The sequence below is a fragment of the Ruditapes philippinarum genome, unplaced genomic scaffold, assembly GCF_026571515.1.
Source record: "Ruditapes philippinarum isolate M1 unplaced genomic scaffold, ASM2657151v2 ctg57_1_1_1_1, whole genome shotgun sequence".
Classification (NCBI taxonomy): Eukaryota; Metazoa; Mollusca; class Bivalvia; order Venerida; family Veneridae; genus Ruditapes; species Ruditapes philippinarum.
In genome coordinates, this window is record NW_026855294.1 from 549,361 (window position 1) to 570,969 (window position 21,609).

The window sequence follows — 21,609 nt, forward strand, 5'->3', positions numbered from 1 at the left end:
TGTTTATGATCTTATTTATAATTTTAGCAGTTAGTGTTGCCATAGAAGGTTTGGTACGCTGAAATTAATTTCAAAAATCTGTAATGATCGGATTAAAATTGCTTTAAATTCTCCTTCGAGTTAATACGACCTGAAAATTACCACTGCTACAGTCTTCCAATATTAATAAACTACCAACATGAAGAAATCTCCTCACCAATTACTGTATCTCAGACCAAATAAAATTGAACGATAATGTACGAGTATTCCAAATTACTACTTCTCTAAACCCCGTACTGTATATCGGTACATATACCGCATAAACACAATAATTCAGAGTGGACAGTTTGACCCATTTGACAGACTGATTTTTCTTAGTTCAAACTGTCTGAAAAGGAATTCACTACAAAAAAAAGTTGGACTAGGCTGAGTAAAATTATCAAATACTACCTCTTGCGTTTTTTTTCAAACATGAGTATAATAAAAATTTGTGAAAATTACCTTAATATCAATGCAATGTAGAAATTCACAAGATTTCACACAGAAACTATTATCCGATCAAAAGCTATTCTATAATTAGAGATTTAGAAGTCTTTCATGCTGGCCTTCAATTGAGATCTCCTTTTATTTACCATGTTTCATAGGGGTGGAAACTTCCTGTAAAATATCTTGTAAATATTATAACCGGAAATTTTCCTTGATCACAAAGGGCCATATTTCTAACAAAATCCATGCTAGAGTTATGGGTTTTGGATATGATTCTCAAAGACAAGTATTTAGTTTTGTGTGAATATCTTCAGCAGTTTTGGAGATTCATTTAGCATGTACAATTTTAGCCAGTTATTTTACTTAATTCACAAACAGTTATTATTTACTTATTAAAATCTGGACATCAGTTACGGCCCCTTGTTAGTAACCTCTAATTACAATTTCAAAGACATGTGTTAAGTGTCAAGGAAATACTTATATTGGTTGGTGAGATAGGGAGTTGCAGATGAAGTTGCATGCAAAACTTTAACCAGGAATTTTCAAAGTTCAGGAATGAGTTCAAAAAGGGCAATGGTTCAGTCAAAATCGAAATCAGTTATGTTTCGTGAAGTTGACCTAAAGGTAATACCCCCAAAACATTTGTGAAGTATGGACCTTTCCAGTGTTTACAGTTTTATGTAAATTGGCTCACTTGTTATCCAATTGCTACACTGAGATAATACATAGTCACTGGTTGACCTGGTTTGCACAAAATAACACATGGTTATGTTTGTGATACTGTTTGTGAGCACTTGACCAGCAATGAATGGAAAAAGTGTGGCTAAATGATCCGCTACGAAAAACCGGAAAGGTCCATTCAATGAATACCTTCCATACTTCTTGAACACAAAGTTACATTGACCAGGAAGTATCTTTGTTCACAAATGTCGAAATTTCATTGTTCACAAATGTCTATCGTTCAGTGAAAATCATGCTAGAGTGAGGGGCCCTTGATAGTGGTCTCTTATTATTACCTCAAATATATGTTTTAAGATTCAAGAAAATAACTGGTTGATGAGATATGATGTTACACCTGATGTAACTTGCTAAACTTGAACCAAAGTGTTATTAACACACCAAAGAGTTTATTTCCTCTGTTCTTTGAATAGTCAAGTTAAGTCATTCTAACAATGGCTACCATGTACTTTAATGGTTAATTGATATGGTACAATTTCTTAAAACTTTAACTAAAGCTTTGTGCTATTATGCCAACACTCAGATACATAGGGGAATCCAAATTTTAAATTGAAAAAAAGTATTTGTAAATTAACTAGGCTTGATTGGTTTCCTACTTTATTTGTATAAAAGGGACTTGCAATGCTTTATCAATTGATAGTTTTAATAAAATCAAGTAATCATCAGAATACATTCTCCTCCGTTTGCATGGATGGTCAAACAGACAAAGCTGTAAATTGGAAGTCGACTATTAATAGTTTGATAAGCACTTGAAACGTTATTAAAGTCTTGTAAAACGAAAATAAAGTCACAAGAGACTTCACTAATACACACGGGGAAACATGCCTTTAATTCTTTCACAAATGGAGACCAAGACAGACCTATATTTATCAGTTTATAAGAGATTAATTGTAGTTCATGCAGGAAACTATAAAGTTATAGAAACACTCTTATTCATTCCTGGAATCATCCAGTACCAAGGAAATAAGGGTCAAATGTCTTGCGCTCAAGGAAACAAAGACTGGCTCCTGATGGGGTTCAAACTCAAACCTATGCAGCCAGCAATCTTGAAATTACAAGTCTGATGCGTTAAACACTTGGCGATGCTGCCATTTATTCTGCATGTTATATTAAATGGTAAGAAATAAGGATAAACACTTAAGATAATGGTAAATATGATTTATTCATTTTTTTGCGAAAGCAGACTACTACATTTACCTTGAAAATAGTCTAAAATTATGCGTACCAAAAAAAAATTGGTACAAATAAAACATTATATAATCATATCATCAGTAACTATGTATATAAATGCAATTGAGGCTACTGAACATTTTAAAGTAACTTTACAAATAACATGTTAGACTCGAAATCATGTATATATAACAAGTAATAATGTACATTTATATAATAGTAAAATTTAACATATAAAGAGAACATATAAATTTTATGATTAATAAAATTTTCTTATAAATGCTTACAATGGCTGGATTTTTTTTGTGTTGCGGACAAAAAAAATTACAAAAAGGAAAAAAATTACAAAAAGGAAAAAAAACCAGAAAAAATGAAATTATGCTTCATTTGGATTTTTCTTTTTTTGGTTAACCCTTTACTTGCTGAATATCCAGATTTACTGAATCTGTTTTCAAGTTTTGTTTTGAAACGTTCCATTCTTAATTTTAAAGATGTAACAAAAATTTGAACAGTATAGAGCCTGGTCAGATTAAAATCAACTTTTAGGGCTGACCTGTCTCTATATATGCTGGCCTGGCTCTATACTGTTGGCAAAAACTTTGTGTAAGGGTTAAGTATATGATGTATATATAGATGAAAAGAAATTAAACAGCAGACATTAAGCAAACAACACATTTTTTTATGCACATGGCATAATCATTCAAGTTTTTACACATGGCATAACTACATATGTGTAGATTTTTTTTTTAACATATAGCATAATCACTAGACCAGACAAAAACAACTATGTTGTCACCAGACTATATATGTATGTTTTTTTTCACCTCTCGAAACGATAAGTGAAAAATCATTTAATTAAACACACATTTTTTTTATTCTAATAATGTCTTTTTTTCTTTGGAAAATTGAATACAACACAAAAGGACAATGACCACTTGAACAACATATAATTCTGTTATCCAGTAAACAAATAAAATCATTACATTTCAAGTCAGTCACATTTAATTTTTGGAATAGTCAATTACAGCTGTTGAACAAAATATCAAATAACATCATGGTCACTTAAGACAAGTTTCAGCTACATGAGAAAAATGAATAATAACATTCACAAACAAATAAATTTTCTTTACTGTTTGTATATAAGTAAGAGATCATTAAGTTTTTCATACATCACAAAAATAGTGCACTGAGACAATTACACAGTTTTATCAAAATTTTTATTTTTTTATTTTTAAGAAAATACTTCTGCAAGACTTTTAATTATTATTTCCTTGAAAAGAACAAATACCAATAATTAAGATGGAGCCAACATAATGAGGAGAATATTTCAAATTACCTGTTTGGCATAGAATTACTGGTTAATATAATAGTTATATCCGTAAAACTTTCCATTTATCAATGCATTAACATACAATATACATCAAATTTTTTTGATAATCTATTTTCATAATTTCAATTACACAATACAATAATGTTGAAATGTAAGCACATATTTGTTTTTTATTATAAAATCTACTCTACAGGTAAGTTAACATAGCTCATTTACAATATTTCCAGGTTTCTGCGTAACTTTGTCGCAACCTGTACTTTTAGCACATTGAGATGCAACAATGCTGCGCTGAAAACTCAAAATTACTTTCATTTCAGCTAAACTATTTGCTAAAACAGCTAAACCTTGCTAAAAAATCGTCACAAAAATATAGCATTTATTCCGCACTAGCTTAGCAGTAGCATATCTCACAAAATATTTATTCTACTGGAAGACCGCGTATAGCTAAATCAATTGGCAATTCTTTGGTCTATGTGATACAAATTATACCGGTATAATATAAAAATTTGTCAAGATTTCTGTATTTTCACTCCATTCACGAGAAATCTAAAAAAGTGAATATTTTGCATATTCTCATTGTCTAAGAGGAAAGAAAAATGGAAACAAATGCCGTTTATTAAAATTCATTTCCCCAACTAAAAAAAATATACATCTCAAAATTAAAATTCGGATATATGAAGCTATATTCTAATGGATTTCTCATTAATGTACAAAACATTCCGACTAATGCGAGACTTCAGATAATATTCGCATATTTTTATTTTTCCCCGACATTCTTCAAACAATTGAAATTGAAATTAGTCTGTGTTTTGTTTCTGCACAGTTTTTTAATTAGATATAATTATTATGCATGTTAGACAATATTACATACTCCGCTGTAACATAATATTCATCGTGACGGTAAAATCTCTTTACGTCTTACAAGAACTAATTATATTCAAAGAAATTGCAAAGAATTTCAATAAAACTCATTAATGAAAACAATTTATATGTAAATTTAGTCATTTTCTTTCTTAAATAGGAACCAAATCTTCCATTTCGATGTTTTTTTACTCCTTAGACGCCTTCGGAAATTTAATTTACTATAGCAATGCTTATTACTAATTTCAATCATCACTTTTAGCTCCAGACAAATAATGACTGATTTAAATGAAGACAAAAAAAAAAAACCTTCTGTCTCAGAAACTTCAGAATAGTTTCAACTATCAACGAGTAAAATGTCATTTTAAAGTTTTTTTTAAAAAATAAAAAAAGTGAAAAAAAAAAAATTTCCCCCCCCCCCCCCCCAAGAAAATAGACATAAAGCACATACTGTACATAAATTTTTTGTCATTGGCAACTATCAAAACTGTCCTTATTTTATTCAGAATTTTTTTTACACATGTGACCATAGACTTATTTTTCAACATTGTTTTCCATTTGAAAACAACATAGGGGTCAATAACTTGATTCTTTTGCGACTTGCAACAAAACAAACATTCAGTTATTTTGTTTTGAAGATCTACTTAAAGCAAAAGCCATGTTTTCTTTTAAAAAGTTTATTTTTGGGGTAATATTAGCACATATATGTACAATACCAAGGAATGTTTGTGGTTGAATACTGAATGATCACTAAAATTGTATTATATATAAAACAAATAACATAATGTTGTCTTAATATATATTCTACACTAAATGCAAGGTTGGTACAAATTTAACCGACCCTCGTCACATGAAAAGGTCATCCCTCAAATAAAATTCTCGTGAAACCTTTTCATCTGACGCAGTTCAAATTTGTTCAGGAATCTTTATACATGTACTATATGAAAAGGTCGTTACAAAGTTAACCGACCTACTTCAGACACAAAGGTCTCCCGCAAAATAAGATTTCTGCGGCACTTTTTCATCTGACAGAGATCAAATTTGTAAACTCTTTTCTTTTGTCTAAAACAAATTTTTGAACAAGAATATGTCTTCATGAACGTAAAGGACTAGAGCAAAGAAAGAACATATTCTAAAAATAAATCATAAAATGTATTTCAGAGAGAAAAAAAATGAACAGAAACTAGTATAAAGCACCATTTGAAATGAAAGAGTGAAATTAAACTAAATCTTTTAGAAAAAACACGTAAAAACACAGAAAGAAAAGTTACAAATCTTAAACAACTAAATCAAAGAATTTTTTTATGTTAATAAATAAAAAGTTTTCCTATTTTTTCCTTCCAGGTATGTCCAAAAACTAACCCCACCCCATCCATCTCACAACACATATTATCACATGTTGCTTCTTTTTTTCCTCTTGAAATTTTTGTTTATTCATCATGAAATAAAAGAAGGGGATTTTTTACAGACTTACTCAAAAGTATTAGCTTTCATGGTAATAACGTTTCATAAATCATTTCAAAAAAAAGAAATAAAATATATACATATATAAAAGCAATTGTTTTGTCTGTTAATGTTTTTTCAATTAATAGCTATAAAGAACTCTTTGAGGCTATCTAAAACAATATATATAAAACTAATTTCTTATATTGTCACTTGAACCAACATTTGTCATTTTCATGAAATCAAAAAAAAAGAAATTTGAGAGGAAATGAAACAGGAGAGATTACGGGTCAATACCAAGTTACCCTCGGCAACAATGACCTTAAAGACAACGTAACTGATGAGTTATTCAAATGAAAAAAAAATACTGGGTACTAAATCCATGTATCTTCTTACCATCACATAAATGTTGAAATTTATTAGAAGTAAAAATATGTAAATTCAGTTTAAACTTCAATAACATCTGCTTAAAACCTGTTGTACTGTGATAAACCAAACACAACCTTTTTACCAAGTGATTTTCATCACAAAATTTGTGTAAAAATAAACTGTATATAAGTGTGGACAACTCGATAGGTAAAAAATAAATAAAAAACATAATCTGCAATTTTTTCTATTTATTTATAAAATAAATCAATATTTGACAGGAAGTAAAACTATGCTTTCTTAATTCAACTACAAAAAAGTTTTGAGTAAGACTCAATGCTATATGTAAGTACTTATGCTTTTATAAATATAATACATGTAATTTCTATTAGGCTGTTCACAATTATTAAACATACACTATTTCAAAATTGAAAATCACACATTTTCAATGTCACAGAATTGATAAAATGAGGTATTTGAACAATTTTTTGGATTTCTTTCCACAACTTTTTTGGTCGGGAATTGGCACAAAACAAATACTTGCACCATATTTAATAGATCTAGAATCTGTAATATTTAGTTAAAAGAAATCATTAAGAAAAAAAAAACAACCATTGAAATAAAGTAGGAATATTAAAGCCTTTTGAAAAAAAAAACATCAACAGTTCTAAAAGTTTATATAAATCAACCATAATGAATACAAATATCAAAGAATTGTCAAAAAGTGACAGTGTACAACATGTGAAAATAATGCCAAATTTTCTTTACAGATCCCTGTGTAACGTTTACAAAAAAGTTCACTAACAAAAAAAAATAAGGGGGGAAAAAAACAATGTACCAAATTTAGTTAAACTAATGTCAAAAATTGCAATGATCACATACCAAATTACATTTGGTAAATTCAAGCGTAACAAAAATAAATCTATCTAGAACTATATACATATGTGTAATTGAATGCTGTGTAAGTGTAATTGGTCTAACAAATGCCAAAAACAGAAATGCTAAAAATAGAAATGCTAAAAATAGATGAAAGTTACATGATGTCATTGCACTAAAATAAGCGTCTATTTCATCAACTTCCTTCCGTCACTCACACTTGTTTGCTGACAGGTGAAAAATACTTTTAAGAACAATGTACATCACATAACGTTGAAATGCTTTGGAAAAAAAACAAAAATGTAGTATTTGTACATTTCAGCACAATGTCCATCGTTCAGTCACCCTGAACATGACGTATGTCCAATAACAGTAACAGTTATAATGCTATATATAGTTATATATGAAAAATGAATAACAAATTAATTTTACATGAAACAAAACTGTCAGAACAATATATACATATTATCAACTTGTACAATAGCTCCTTTTTTTAATTTCTTTATCTAAAATTTGTAGAAAAAGAAAAAAAAAACACAATCAAATGAAAGAAAAATAAACATGTGATATTTATCATTTTTATAAACAAAATGCTTGGAATTCCATACTTTAAAAGGTTTGGAATTTCGATATTTTCTTTTTACGAACACAAATTAAACATCATATGGAAATCGACTCTATATTTATATGAAATATACATCTTAGTTAGTAAAGATTACATAAAATGTTTGTACCTATCTGATATAAACATTATCAATTACTATAGCTATAGCACTTATTACAAATAAAAAAAAAAAATTACTCGACAATTTAACATAAAATATTTTTAACATATTCATCCCTTTATATGCAGTCATCAATGAAAGATAAACCTCCCCTTTGTTTTCTTTTCTTTTTTCGTTACAAGAACAAAAAAAAATTCTTTAAATACTGAATATCATAGTTTTTACAGCATATATAATTTGCTGTCAATTTCGCTGTATGGATTTCAATAGTTTCAGCAAATTAGTATGTATAAAAAAATTTACATACATTTTGTATACTTTTTCTTGCACATACATATTATATTTTCATATAATCTTCACACATTTTGTCTACCCTTTTTCACACTAACAGCTATGTGTGATACAATATTTTGGACCACTAATATTCACTACAGTTATGGTCCTCATGCTATGGGTTTATGTATAATGACATTACATTTAACATTATATACTTATATACAAATAAACAGTATCTGTTCGAAGAACATTTATAAATGAAGCAAAAATTTAACACCTCCCATTTTTTAAATTATAGTCACATCTGCCTTTATTTTCATTTTCTGATCATTCATTTTCTTTACGACTGTTCTCAGTCACTGATGCTCTTTCCGAATCCAACGAGCTACTGCTTTGCCGAGGGGAATAAGTTGATGTCTTTACAGTTTGGCCACCCAATTGCCGCTGTTGTTGATACACTGCCAGTTTCGTTTTGTGTGACTCGCTGTCACAATGCGATTTAAACTCCTGAACTGTAGACATTTTGTCGGAACAGAGTTTACACTCGTACTGTATTTGTTCTAACTTTAATGTAATATTTACGCTCTCGGGAATCTTCCCTCCAGGAAAGCACATTAACCTCTGATGGGCCACGCATGCTTCCTTAGCAGGGTAGACCATCTGACATTTTTTACAAATATAACCAACATCAACAGTTGCCTCCCTTACACAGTTATAATCTGACCCACTGACGAGGGATTTCAAGCTGGAGATAGATTTACAGTCTTGTGTATACTGACCAATCGTGGCTTTCGGATCCATGAGTTTTGAACTCACGTCCTTGATGGCTTGCTGAGGGATTTGTAGTAGAGGAAGTGGAGTTCCGTAGGTCATGGGGTCATAGCCAAGAAGATGCTCTGTTCCTAAAATAGAAATGAATATTTTGAACACTCTAAATAAATAAGGAACAATACAGTCAAAACAATTCAAATAAATGTTAAAAAATAATTCTATATCATCTTAAAAAAGAATGTAAAGAGCAAAGAAATTCATAACTCAAATTAAAAATAAACAAAAAAACTTGATTATGTGTATTTAAAAAATTACATTATGATTTTGGTATATTTATTTTCAAAGAAGGATTTTAACTTATCTCCAACCAAATTGTTAGATATTAAGTGAAGATAAAAATCAAAATGGCTAAATGTATAATCTACAATGTTTTATCTTAAACAAAACACTTAGCATCCAAATAAAGCCATAAAATCTGAAGATTTGTTGAGTATTTTAATCAACATGCTTTGGCAGTCACAACTGACCTGGCATAAATCCGGGTTGTCCTAGAGGGGGCATGCCCGGTAGAAGCCCAGGAAGACCTGGGTACATGTAGGGCAACATTCCTGGGTCCATGCCCGGTAAGAGACCACCAAATGGGCCAAATTGACCCTCAGATGACCCTGACCCACCTTTGCTACTCTCTTTTCTTGAAGAGCCTACAGAAAATGGGAGGTAATTAGTGTTAGAAAGAGAACAAACACTGAGAAGGAATTTCATTACCTCAGTATGAAGACAGCTGTTATTGAATATAGAAACAATTACAGAAGTCTCCTGTATAGGTGATGATCTCATTACTGTGGTAGCGTTTCAAATAAATGGGCATAATTTTAATCTTTGAACTATTAATTTTAAAAGAACACAAGTTTAATTTCTCTACTTTTTACCATTAGATGATGGACTTTTTCTATATATATTTTTTTCTTGTTGTAATTTAAGTCACACTGACACACTATTCAAGTCATATGACAACTTCTCAGCTTTACTAGTGCAGAATGGCTCCAGAAGTCCCTTTGTGCATTTATTATTTGAGGCACAAGTGGAGCACCTTACCAGAACCATCAACCTCCAATAAGGAAGCTGGATAGATGAGATTATTCGAATGCCAAATATTTGAAAAGCTACCACAGGTTAAAGTATTAGAAAAGGAAGTCTCAAACTACATCAAATTGTTTCTGGTCTAACGTTCTTAGATGTCTAAGATAATAAAAAATTTCATAATAATCTCGTTTCCATTATTCAAACTTCTTTTTTTTTGTATAATCTATATTATAAAGTTAGAAACAAAGAAATATAAGCTGAAAGACCAGAAACAATTTGTCGCAAAAAATGTGTTAAAATATTATCACACTTAGTGATCTTGATGAAAAATAGATGTAAATAGTCCCCGATTGCCATGGCAACTTCTGTTAATGAGTCTATATTACTTTCAGACGTAATTAATTAGCTAGACATACGTAAAACATAGGCACCATTGTCACTACAAAAATGTGTTTATTTCAGAAATTTAAGTCGTAATAAAATAACAGACTGTCCTATTTTTTTCCACTAAAACATAACAATAGTTAAAACTTTTAATATTTAAGTTCCAATTAAAAAAAAAATAAAAAAAATATAAAAGAAAAATATTAGAGAAATTATTTTTGATATCTATGTAAGAAAAGTCTAATGAAATATATAAACTACGCAGAACTTGCTCTTCCCACACATTTCCCCCCCTTGTATTTCTGAACAATTTTTTTTGAAAACAAAAAAATATTAGAACTGTTAATCAAAACTGCACCAACCACCAATCAAAGAGTACAATATCAAAACAAGGTCATGTAACCAAAATGAAACCTACCCTCTGATTTGCTGTCACCCTCTTTCCTCTCCTTTCCTGAAGAGCTGTCTTTTTGAAGACTGTGTAACAATTCTGGTGGCAACAATCCCATACCTGGGGACAAAAAAACAACAAGTTTGTATAGAAAATTATCGTTATAAATTTTCATTAAATCATAATAATAATAAACAAAAACAAGCAAGTACTTAAAGAGCCTAGAGATACTGAAAAACAAAGTAATTTTCAGGATTCATCCCACTCAGCAATTTATTTCACATAATTAGTTATATACATATGTCCTACTAGGTAAAAATCTAACGCCCTTCCCAGGAAGATTGCCTAATTTAAATAATTGCTCATTTCAGTATGAAAACAAGATACTTCGGTTACCGTCAAATCATATACAGTTTCCACTGCAAGGCTACAATTATAAAGAATTACCTATAAATAATTACACTTATTAAAATACATTACCCTTTTTTTAAAATAATGTAAACCATAATTTAAATTGAAACACAAGAGCTTACTTAGAAATTTAAGACTTTTGAACAAATTTTATCTAAATTATTTTCACGAATTTATTTAAACAGACAATTAAAATAATAGCGAATTTGTATTTAATAAAATTAATAATTTCAGCAAAAGAAACCTTTAACACCAACAAAACAGTGCTGCAAATTAACAGTGATTAACAAAACCTGAAGTACATATAATTTAGAACATTGCCTGATTGAAGATTTAAACTCACCTGTCATAGCACTAGGTGGCAGGCCAAGCGGGAGCCCCATTGACTGAAGCTGAGCCATCTGACTCTGGTGGTTTGCCTCCTCCATCAGCTTACGCATGTGATCCACATCATTGGCTTGCTGTGACCGCAAAAGACCAGAAACACCTGCCATCGACGCCGCTGTTGTGGACATCTCGCGTTCCGCATCTGTCTGAGATTGGATAAACTCACGAACTTTGTCTATATGTTTCTTGGTAAAGATGTGGTCTTGGATTGTATACTTATGTGAATACTTGAAGTTACAAAGCGTACACTCTTCTGGAGGCTTGGGAAAGTCTAACTCGGATGCCGGGTATTTCATGTTAAGTTTTGCCTTCTTTTCTTTAGCTCTTGCATTTTGAAACCATACCTGCACAACCCTTTTCTGCAGACCAATAACTCTTCCTAACATCTCACATTCAGCCATTGTCGGTGTTTTGTAATCAATAAATATGTTTTTCATGATTCTGACCTGCAGACTAGTCATTTGAGTCCTATATCGTTTGTTACCTCCGCTACCCATTGATGATGTATGTCCTGGTGAGGCTGGGTTACTGCTCATGTTCGATGATTCTTCCTCAAGATCTGGAGTATGCATGGCACTATCACGCTTAAACCTGTTCATCATGTAGGCCTGGTCAACTGCGGATCCAAGAACACTATGAACTGAACCATGACCACTGTTCTGGCGACTTCTTTCGCCCTGTCCACCACTGCTACTTTGCCCACTACTAAAACTAGACTGTGAAGTGGGTCCATCTTTATGTTTCTCCTCGGAATGCGTCGTTACTTTCAGTGGTTTACTGAGGTCAAGAGGTGCATCATCTTCCATGCTGGAAACTTGTGTTTCCGTCTTCATCGGAGTTGAGGTAAATTCATGTGGAAAGTTACTTGGCTTGTGAGAAGCATGACTTGTAGAGCTTAGCTCATTTATATACTTCTTAAATGAATCTTCATAAAACTGTTTCATTGACATCTGAATTGGGTCAGCCATTGGTGGGAAACCTGGTATTCCCCCAAGACTTGCCGGTGGCATGTATGGTAGTAGGCCTTGCATTGCTGGTGGAGCAAGAAGTTTGTTGTAGTCTGGTGATGGAGGCATGAGATTTGAAGAGGATGGTCCAGGACTTTCTATTGCTGCATCAGGAATTGCGTCAATATTTATCTCGCCTTTTGCCATTTCATCTGGATGTTTGGTAGCCAAATGAGATTCTAATGCTGATTTAGCTCGGAATAATGCTCTGCAGACTGGACACCTTTTGTGAATTAACTGCTGATGTGCTCTATACTGACCCTTACGCTCACGCGCCCTTGTGTTCTGAAACCACACTTGAACCACTCGTTTCTTTAAACCCACATCCTTTGAGATGGCTTCAAGCTGTTTACGACTTGGATTACAATCCACTTGATACTTCTGGTAAAGATAATCAAGTTGTTCTGGTAGAATGGTAGTGCGTAGTCTCTTGTCTCGAGGCTGATCTTGGTCATCATCTTCTTCCTCATACTTTCTCTTGTTTGGAGACTGATCAGGTAAATTGTGGTGCTGAGAGTTTGCCATGCTTTGGAGCATACCAAATGCACCTCCTGTTGGCATATTCATGAACATACCCGAGGCTAAGTTATGGATACTTTGATGTTCTCTATACTGGTCAAAATGATTGAAAGACTGGTCACATTTTTCACACTGATACTTTTTACCCTCACTGCTCCCTGAACTGTTGACCTCTTTCATTGAGCGTCCAAGATTTGAACATTCTGATTCAGAATCTGAGAATGCTGTGTTGTCAAGAGAAGTAACATTTGACATGGAATCACTATCATCTGAGAGAAAATGTGAATCTTGCTTTTCAGCCTCAGTAAAACAGCTTCTCTTTTGATGGCGTATCAGATCATAGTAACGCTGGAAGACTGCTTGGCATTTCTTACATTGGTAGTTTAATCCTGTTGTTCGCGCATATGGTGAATTGCCAGACATGTCTTTCATATTGTCTGCAGGCTGGTTCTCATATATTTTTCTGGCCTTCTGACGAGCATTCTGGAACCACACTACAATGACTCTTGGGCTCAGTCCGAGCATTTTTGACAAGTGTTCAAGTTCATCATCTTTGGGGTATGCATTCTGTTCAAAATACTCCTGAAGACATTTAATCTGATAGTCAGTAAATCGTGTTCTATTAGCCCGTCTGCCTGTCGACCCACTTCCAGGTGGGGAATAGTTGTGGCTGTCATAATGTGTCAGAGAGTTTGGCGTAGTAGATGTAGGTGGGTAATTTTGTGAAGTGGGTGTGCTCATACCTGGGAGATTGGAAACAAAGTTTTGCATGAAGCTATTACTGCCACCTGGTGATGTCAAAAGTGGTGACATTGTTGTTGGAGGTACGGGTGTGGATGTGGCTGACAATGCAGATGGAGTCTCACTTCTTGTCGGTAAGGGTGTCTGAATAGTAGGAAGCTTAGGCTCCCTGTACTTTTCATCAGATGTTGGTTTTGGCTTAATTTCTGGTACCTGAGATCTTACTGGAGTTGTATGAGGAATAAAGTCCTTAGGAGCTTGACTTTTTGTGGCTGATGCAACCGCTTCTTTGTGCAACTCTTCAAATTTTTCTACAGCTTCCTTTTTAATTTCAGACTCCAGTTTAGGAGCAGGACTTGGGCTTTTTGACAATGGTGGGCTACTGTCTTCAATGATTGTCAGTTTTCCTGTCTTTTCATATTCTTCTAGGTCCAGAGTAGTTGATGGTGGGTTATTGAAATTATATGGTGAGTCCTTGTTTCTTTGTCGTTCTTTGAACAATGTATTTCTAAACCAGTGTTTAATCACCTTCATAGGCAGTCCTGTCTGCTCAGACATTGCTTGAATTTGTTCTTCTGCTGGAGAGTTATTGATATCAAAGTAACCCCTCAATACCTTCAACTGCTCATCGTTGATACGAGTTCTTGCTCTCTTTTGATTGGCCATTGAAGCTTGTTCTAGCTGACGTTTCTGTGAAGCAGCTAAATTACCTGATGATAAACCAGGATCCATACCAGGCATTGATGGTGGAGGTTTCATATCTAAGCCTGGCGGTGGCATCATCATTGGCATGAGTGATGGCTGTGTGTTCATTAACAGTGGCATTGGCATAGGCATCATACCCATACTGAACATGTTCATCATTTGCAACATGTCCAGCTGCATCTGTGCTGGTGGTGGAGGAGGAGGTGGTGGCATCTCAGATTTGATTGGTTTCTCTTCTGCAACCTGTGAATTAGGTGTGGAGACTGGCAAAGGAGTTGGCAATTCAGTAACAGGTAACTCTTTGGGCATCTTCTTCTCAAAATCAGTTTTAAATTGGTCTCCAATTTCTTCTACAATCTCCAAGGGAACAATTTCCTTATGGACTTCTTCTTCATGGGCTTTCAATACCCATACACTAGAAAACTGTTTACTGCAATGATTACATTGGCTCTTATTCATTTCTGGCAAATCAACACGCTTGGGTTCCTCTTTTACAACTACTTTTTCATCTAAAGACTCTACATTTGAGGGTTTTTCATCTGGATTATCATTACTGTTTTTATCTGCAGATTCTTCAGCCTTTGGATTGTCTATGCCGTTTTCTTTTTCTTTTACCTCTTCTTCCTTTTCTTTCTTAACTCTTCTTTGGTTGAATTCATTGAACTGCATTACACATTCAAATCCAAAGTTTTCCAGGAGATTTCTCTGAACAGCTGTTTTGATACGACCAACAAATCTGGATTTATTGCCAGATGCTGGACTTGGAATAGGTGAACTGCAACTTCCTGAGCACAAAGCCTGATGCTGTAAGTAGGAATCTTGATTTGCAAAAACAGCTGAGCATCTCTGGCATACATGGATATTTCCTGATATTCCCTGGGACTGAGCAGAAGCTGTTGCCATTGCAACAGCTGCACTAATTGCAGCTGAGGATTCTTTTGCTGAATTTCCACCATTCTGTGATTGAGTTGATACTGACTGAGGAGAGATCTTTTCCAGAGATTTACTTGATGATAGCTTACTGTCTGATGAGGATGTTGCTGATAATGAAGCAGATGATGATGACTTTTCTTTGGACCCAGACTGAGAATAATGACTAGAGGTAATGCTGGGTAGAGATGTCGGGAACACTTGATTTTGTAGAGATAGAGGTAACAATGGAGGCAGTCCAGTTGCTAGCAATGGCAGTCCTGGCATTGATGGTAAACCAGGGAATCCTGGGAAACTTGTCAGGCCTGGAAGTCCCTGGAACAGAAGAGACTGCTGTGACAATGGAGGCATAGATGTCTTCAAAAAATCATTCAAAAACTTCTGTTGCTGAGCTTGGAGTGATTTATCGATGGGTTCCTCAATCAGAGGTCGGGAAAGGTCAACTTCCCCTGTCATGGCTAATTCGTGTAGTTTGGATGCTCTAGTTTGATGAGCAACAGATCTAATATGAATGTCCAGTGTAGATCCCTGACTGTACGAGACTTTACATATATTACACCTGTAAGGTCTTTGACTTTCATCATCCGGCGATGACTCCCTGGATTTCTTTGCAGACAACTTTTCTGGTATCCCTGAAGCAGATGATGTAGCAGATGGTGATGGTGATGACAAGGTAGTAGCTGGTGAATGAGTAGACTGTGTCAGTGGAGTTGAGGTCTGAGGAGAAATATTTCCAGTTGTCATTGGTAACAGACCATCTGCTCCCTGCTGTTTTACTTTGTGAAGATGAGAAACTGAGTTATAATGAACCAATAAGATGTTCTTTTGAGTAAAAGACTCTTTACAAATCTCACATTTGTATGGACGATTTGGGTCCAAGAACTTTTCCATTGGGTAATTTAACTTGAAGCCTTTCTTATGCATCGGCGTTTTATTATGTGCAGTCAGATAGATTTGCTTTGTGAAAGCTACACGGCAACGATGACATTTATACTTCCGGTTGGGATCTTCGTATGAGTTTTCTTCAAAAGCTTTACTGTTGATATGGTCCTCAAAAAACTGTTGCTCTTTAGAGTTGAGATCATTCTCACCAAGTTCATCAAAGTTAATACCTTTTTCCAAACCATTCTCCATGGAAACAGGAGTAGAAGCTGGCGAATTATCATCAGAGTCAATCCCACCATTCTCTGACAAGTCCAGGAGATTCTTTCCATCGAGTTCGGAATGTGAACTTATATCTGTATGTTTGAAGTTTTCTTTTGGCAAATCTGACAGGCTGAATACTTTGGCAAGTTTAGGGTCACCCATGAACGTAGCAAAGGCCAGTGTATTTGCGTAAATCTCCGCTCGGTACTGTTCTATTTCACTGTCCCCAAGGTCATGAGCAGTTTCCACATGTTTACTGAGCAATGCAATTGACTGGAAAGATTTTGTGCACAGGTTGCAGGTAACTGCAGACTTTAAAATGTGCATTTGAGCGTGAAAATGAAGCTTTGACTGAGATTTGAAGGCTAATGTACATATTTGGCACTGAAATTTATACTCCGATTTATCAGATGATGTCATAGGTATAGCTTTCGCATGGATTTCGCGGAAATGCATTTGTAATGCTTGAGCAGTTTTGAAATACTGGTTACAGCCTTTCTTCCAACAGAGGTAGCCGGGACCACGTGGCGTCTGCTTCAATTCAAGATGGCCGAGCTCATTTTGGTGGGAATAAAGCTGGTCAATGTTTGTGAATGTTTTGGAACACGTCTGACAGCGGAACTGTTCATCGCCATCTTTATCGTTCTGTGCAGCCATGTCTATTGCTGAAAATAATAAATACATTTTTTGTTTGTACTGTAGAAAATGATAGCATTACATTAAAATTGATTCAATATAACAACCTATGTTAGTGCCTTGAAATGAGTTTCACTAAATTAATAAAGACGCTATTTATCAAATTTTATTGCTAATAAATGATCATGCAATTTCATTTCCAATTAACCAATCGCTCACTCAAAATCTAGAAATTATAGACATGGCTGGAATTAATGTCATTTTACTATTTTCTGTCAATATTCTAACAAGAAAATCTAACTGTGGATCTTGATGCTATTAAATTTCTTAAGATTTCAATCTAACAGATTTCTGCCCTTCTATTTTCAGTTATACTCAAATTAAATTTGTCATGTGAAAATATTTGTGGTACTCTTGATCAATTACCAAATAAAATTTAAGACAAACTATCTTTAGTTTTTTAGCCGAAATTGAAAATCATATTTGTGTCTTTTATTCCATGACTATTAGACATTGAATCATGACTATTAAAAATTGTATCATTTTATATATCAAAAGTTTGGATTAAGAAAGGATATAGTATAATATTTTCACAAGGAACCGAATTAAAAAATCTTACCATCTTCAGCAGCTAATTTGGCTGACTCCAGCTCCAGGTATTCTAGATTCACCTCGCACATCTTTGCGAGACCGATGTTTCCTGTCGGAAGTGGCGTTTCCCTGAATGTTGTAGGTGGCATTTTGGATTTCGGTTCTTCTACGAGGGCAAGTAATTTGTTAAGTCCCTCCGAATTTACATTATGTACGGCTGTGAGGTGTTTTTGTATTTTGGATTTCTCGGAGAACGGTTCCTGGCAGAGAGGACACGCACTGCTTGTGTGGTTGTTTGAATGTGCAGATGACACATGCGATTTTAGGTGCATTTCATTGGTAGAGGTGTACGTGCAATATGGACATTCGTGTAACTTGTCCTGGTTTTTAGCATCACCTGAAAATAAAAGCAAAATGTTTCGTTCATAATCTAAAAGACATTTTAAGTTAATTAATCTTTTTGATTAGAAATATCTTGTATCTAAATACATCCATCATGATGAACTGCCGCCAGAAAAATCTGTCTCCAAGCTAGGAGAAAATTAAAGACTAAAATATATATTTTATTTACCTGAAACATTGGAAATTTCAAAACGCTTTCTAATAATTTATCAACAGCAAGAATGAACAGAAATCACATCACTCATTTTCACATTTGTTTTATTAATAATCCATCTTTTTATTCCGACTTAAAAATTAAAAAAAAAATCTTTAAAAAATAATAAAATAAAATATAAAACAATCGTAATAAAAACCATTAGAAAAAATAATAAAAAAATCCATTCACTTTTTATTTTGTATATAAATTCCATACTGAAGTAGACATACACGCTGTCTATATGATAGTCTGTAACTAATTTACTGTATGAAGTGAACTCCTAATTCTAAATAACAATTAAATGTTAAATTTTCAAATTCTGTAAATGAAATGCCAGCAGAGAGACCACATGAGTTTGACATGTTTGTAATAAACATTCAGTCACTGAGTGATAATTAATATGACATTTGGCATTTCTGTTCAACAATCCAATCTAATTATTGTTTTACAAACTAACTCTCCAATCTGCTGACAATGTATAATGGATTTTCCCACCATTGTCTTTGGAATAGTCCATTCTAAGTTTAAAGGGATTTCAAAATCTAAATACAAAAATTGAGCTACCAACAGTATAGAGCCTGGTCAGACTGCATGCATGTTGTATAGGCAAATCACTTGAGGATTCAGTGGATTAAGGGAGATAGCATTCCCATAATACTTATGTATTTATAAAATCTATACAACTTGAAAAAAAATAAATAAATAAAAAAAAAATTATGTAGCATAAATACATTCTTTTAAAAAATCACGCTACCTAACTAAATCTTTGTTTTTCTTTACATTAAATACCCTTTGAAGTAATCCTTTTTTAATAAATAAACTACTTAATTAAAAAAAACTTCCTTTTCTCAAAGTATTGTTTTCAAACAATACTGAATCAAATGTGTATAAAGATATAAGTTTCTGATAATACTTGGAATCACAAAAAAACAAAACTTTTAACTTGATAATGGGAAGGTTTTAGTACAATTTATCAGTATCAAAATATGAAATACTCAACAACATTAACAACAAGATATTCTTGCTAAATTGAAATCCATCACTACCGTGTTATTCATAATCTAGGTACAATGTAATGTATATCCTATAATAAATGCCCCCTCCATTTGAAAGAAAATTAAGTTACTAAGACAATAGCAGTTTATTATATAATATCAAAAAGTTGAGCACATAAAATTTCAACTCGGCTTAAGCTTTCAGTATGATAGATATTCTTAAAAAAATAACAACAGAATACATTCCTTTTTTTTGGATAATATTTAACATTTACATGTACTTCTGGAGAATGTAATAGGGCCCCTAAGGGATCATTTCTAAGAGAATGAACGGTAACTTCAAACTTACAAAACACTTGTTTAAATATTCAGAAAGTCATTGTTACTAATTTATACAGGCATAATAATTAATGTATAATAACATGTATCCTTTTTTTCTTTTTTTTCTCTCCATCCTATCTGATTATTACATAACATCATTTCAAGCACCCAGAAATCAAAGGTTTATTTAATACAAGATCAAACATTTTTTACCCAAAATCAAGGCTTACTTCAATTTACATTGATAATTTTTTCATCTGATTCTGAGGGGTTTTTTGGACACCAAATTTGCACAGGTGCTTGATTCAGTTTCAATTAAAATGATGTAGCTACTTGAAATATGAGAACACATATTTCTGCCATTAATTTTTTTAATAAATTTTAAAACCAGGGTATTAACAATATTGTTCTTGGCAAGAATTGCTTGTTGGTTTGTTTTTTGCAGAAATTTTTATTTTATGGAGAAAACATACTTAATTTGGACAGAGAAATTGACAGCTTTTAACAAGCTATGAACATACAAATCACTTCTGACATTTAACTGACTTTTCCTGCTAATTACAAAGACATTTACTTGGGCAGTTTATCAATTCATATGGTGAGTTTTTTTGCATAAGACATAAAAGATATTAACATCAAAATTCATATTTTTCTTCACATAGCTTTGTTTTTACATATATGTGAGATAATGTTACATGTTCACTTTATTATCATTTGCACACCCTTTTTTTATATCCCTCATTTTAAAATCCTGTAACTTTTCCACCTTACGCAATCCTAATCCCAGCTCTCTGACACGACCTGCCCCCTACCAAATTGCAAACTTGAATTTAAAGTTTTAACACTTTTACCCCCCTCTAAATCACTCACACCCTCTCATGGCCCGCCCCTCTCACTTCTCTACCTCTCATTATCTGTACAAATGATATCTTGTCAACTTTTAACATTCAGATTTCTTGAAAACTTTACCTTAAGATCTCAAAGACTATTACGATTCATTTAATATTCTCTATATTGTTAATGTCTAACTTTAACATACACCAGAGCAACATTCCTTTTTTTTCCATGTGCAACAATCTAATAATTTCTTCTACTTACATGAGACATCTATTAATCCTGAGCTTACAACACAAGTCTCTTAATTAACATTTTCCTCCTTTGTTTGTCATTTAATATATGACCGTAATTCCGACATTCTCGGAATATATTGCCAACAATAGATCAGGTGAAACTGTAGAATAAATTTTCACACAAATCTATTCTAAATTAATTAGCAAAACACGAGTTCAAAAGAATCCTAATACCCACTTTTAAGCCATTTTTGTTTAAACCAGATTCCTATCGAACATAAACACTTTACACTTTAGAACCAACGAGGATATAAAACAGAAGACCAGACTTCCAACATGGCCACTCACTTGGAATTCTAAACACAGCTAATTGCCGTACAGTCTATGATCTCTGCTAATTAATTACTAACCTATACATAGATCAACAAAGCATCAGCAAGTGTTCTAGGAACACAAAAAATCATCCAATATCATTAACAATGTTTTTTTTCCCCCTCTTTAACATTCATGAAAATTTAATGTCATTTCTGACTCTTTCTCTCACAGCCATATATTCTTCTATTACAACTATTGTCAAGCGTATAAAAAGCGGAGCTTTAAACTTCCCTGTACTCCGATTAAACAGTGTCACAATATCTCTTTTTTTCCCCTTTAACATCAACAGCGACTTACG

At 33.1% G+C, this 21,609-nt stretch overlaps 2 protein-coding genes across 8 annotated transcripts in view; both read right to left on the minus strand.

Annotated features, from left to right (window-relative positions):
• The window catches only part of LOC132742809 (tRNA-dihydrouridine(20) synthase [NAD(P)+]-like), a 33,505-nt gene extending 33,339 nt beyond the window's left edge, over positions 1-166 (minus strand). Inside the window, exon 1 of the mRNA XM_060731293.1 lies at positions 142-166. The gene's annotated coding sequence lies outside the window, so the exon portion shown is untranslated. The remainder of the gene's footprint in view (positions 1-141) is intronic.
• Positions 167-2,346: 2,180 nt separating this feature from the next.
• The window catches only part of LOC132742812 (zinc finger homeobox protein 4-like), a 145,966-nt gene continuing 126,703 nt past the window's right edge, over positions 2,347-21,609 (minus strand). For 6 of the 7 annotated variants that reach the window (XM_060731295.1, XM_060731296.1, XM_060731300.1 and 3 more), the window contains 5 exons: positions 17,981-18,349; positions 11,634-17,390; positions 10,907-10,999; positions 9,549-9,722; positions 2,347-9,152 (listed from right to left, as the gene is read on the minus strand). In XM_060731295.1, the coding sequence (XP_060587278.1) occupies positions 8,578-9,152; positions 9,549-9,722; positions 10,907-10,999; positions 11,634-17,390; positions 17,981-18,349 (6,968 nt within the window). In that variant the 3' untranslated portion in view covers positions 2,347-8,577. The remainder of the gene's footprint in view (positions 9,153-9,548; positions 9,723-10,906; positions 11,000-11,633; positions 17,391-17,980; positions 18,350-21,609) is intronic. The other variant, XM_060731302.1, reaches the window with a different exon arrangement.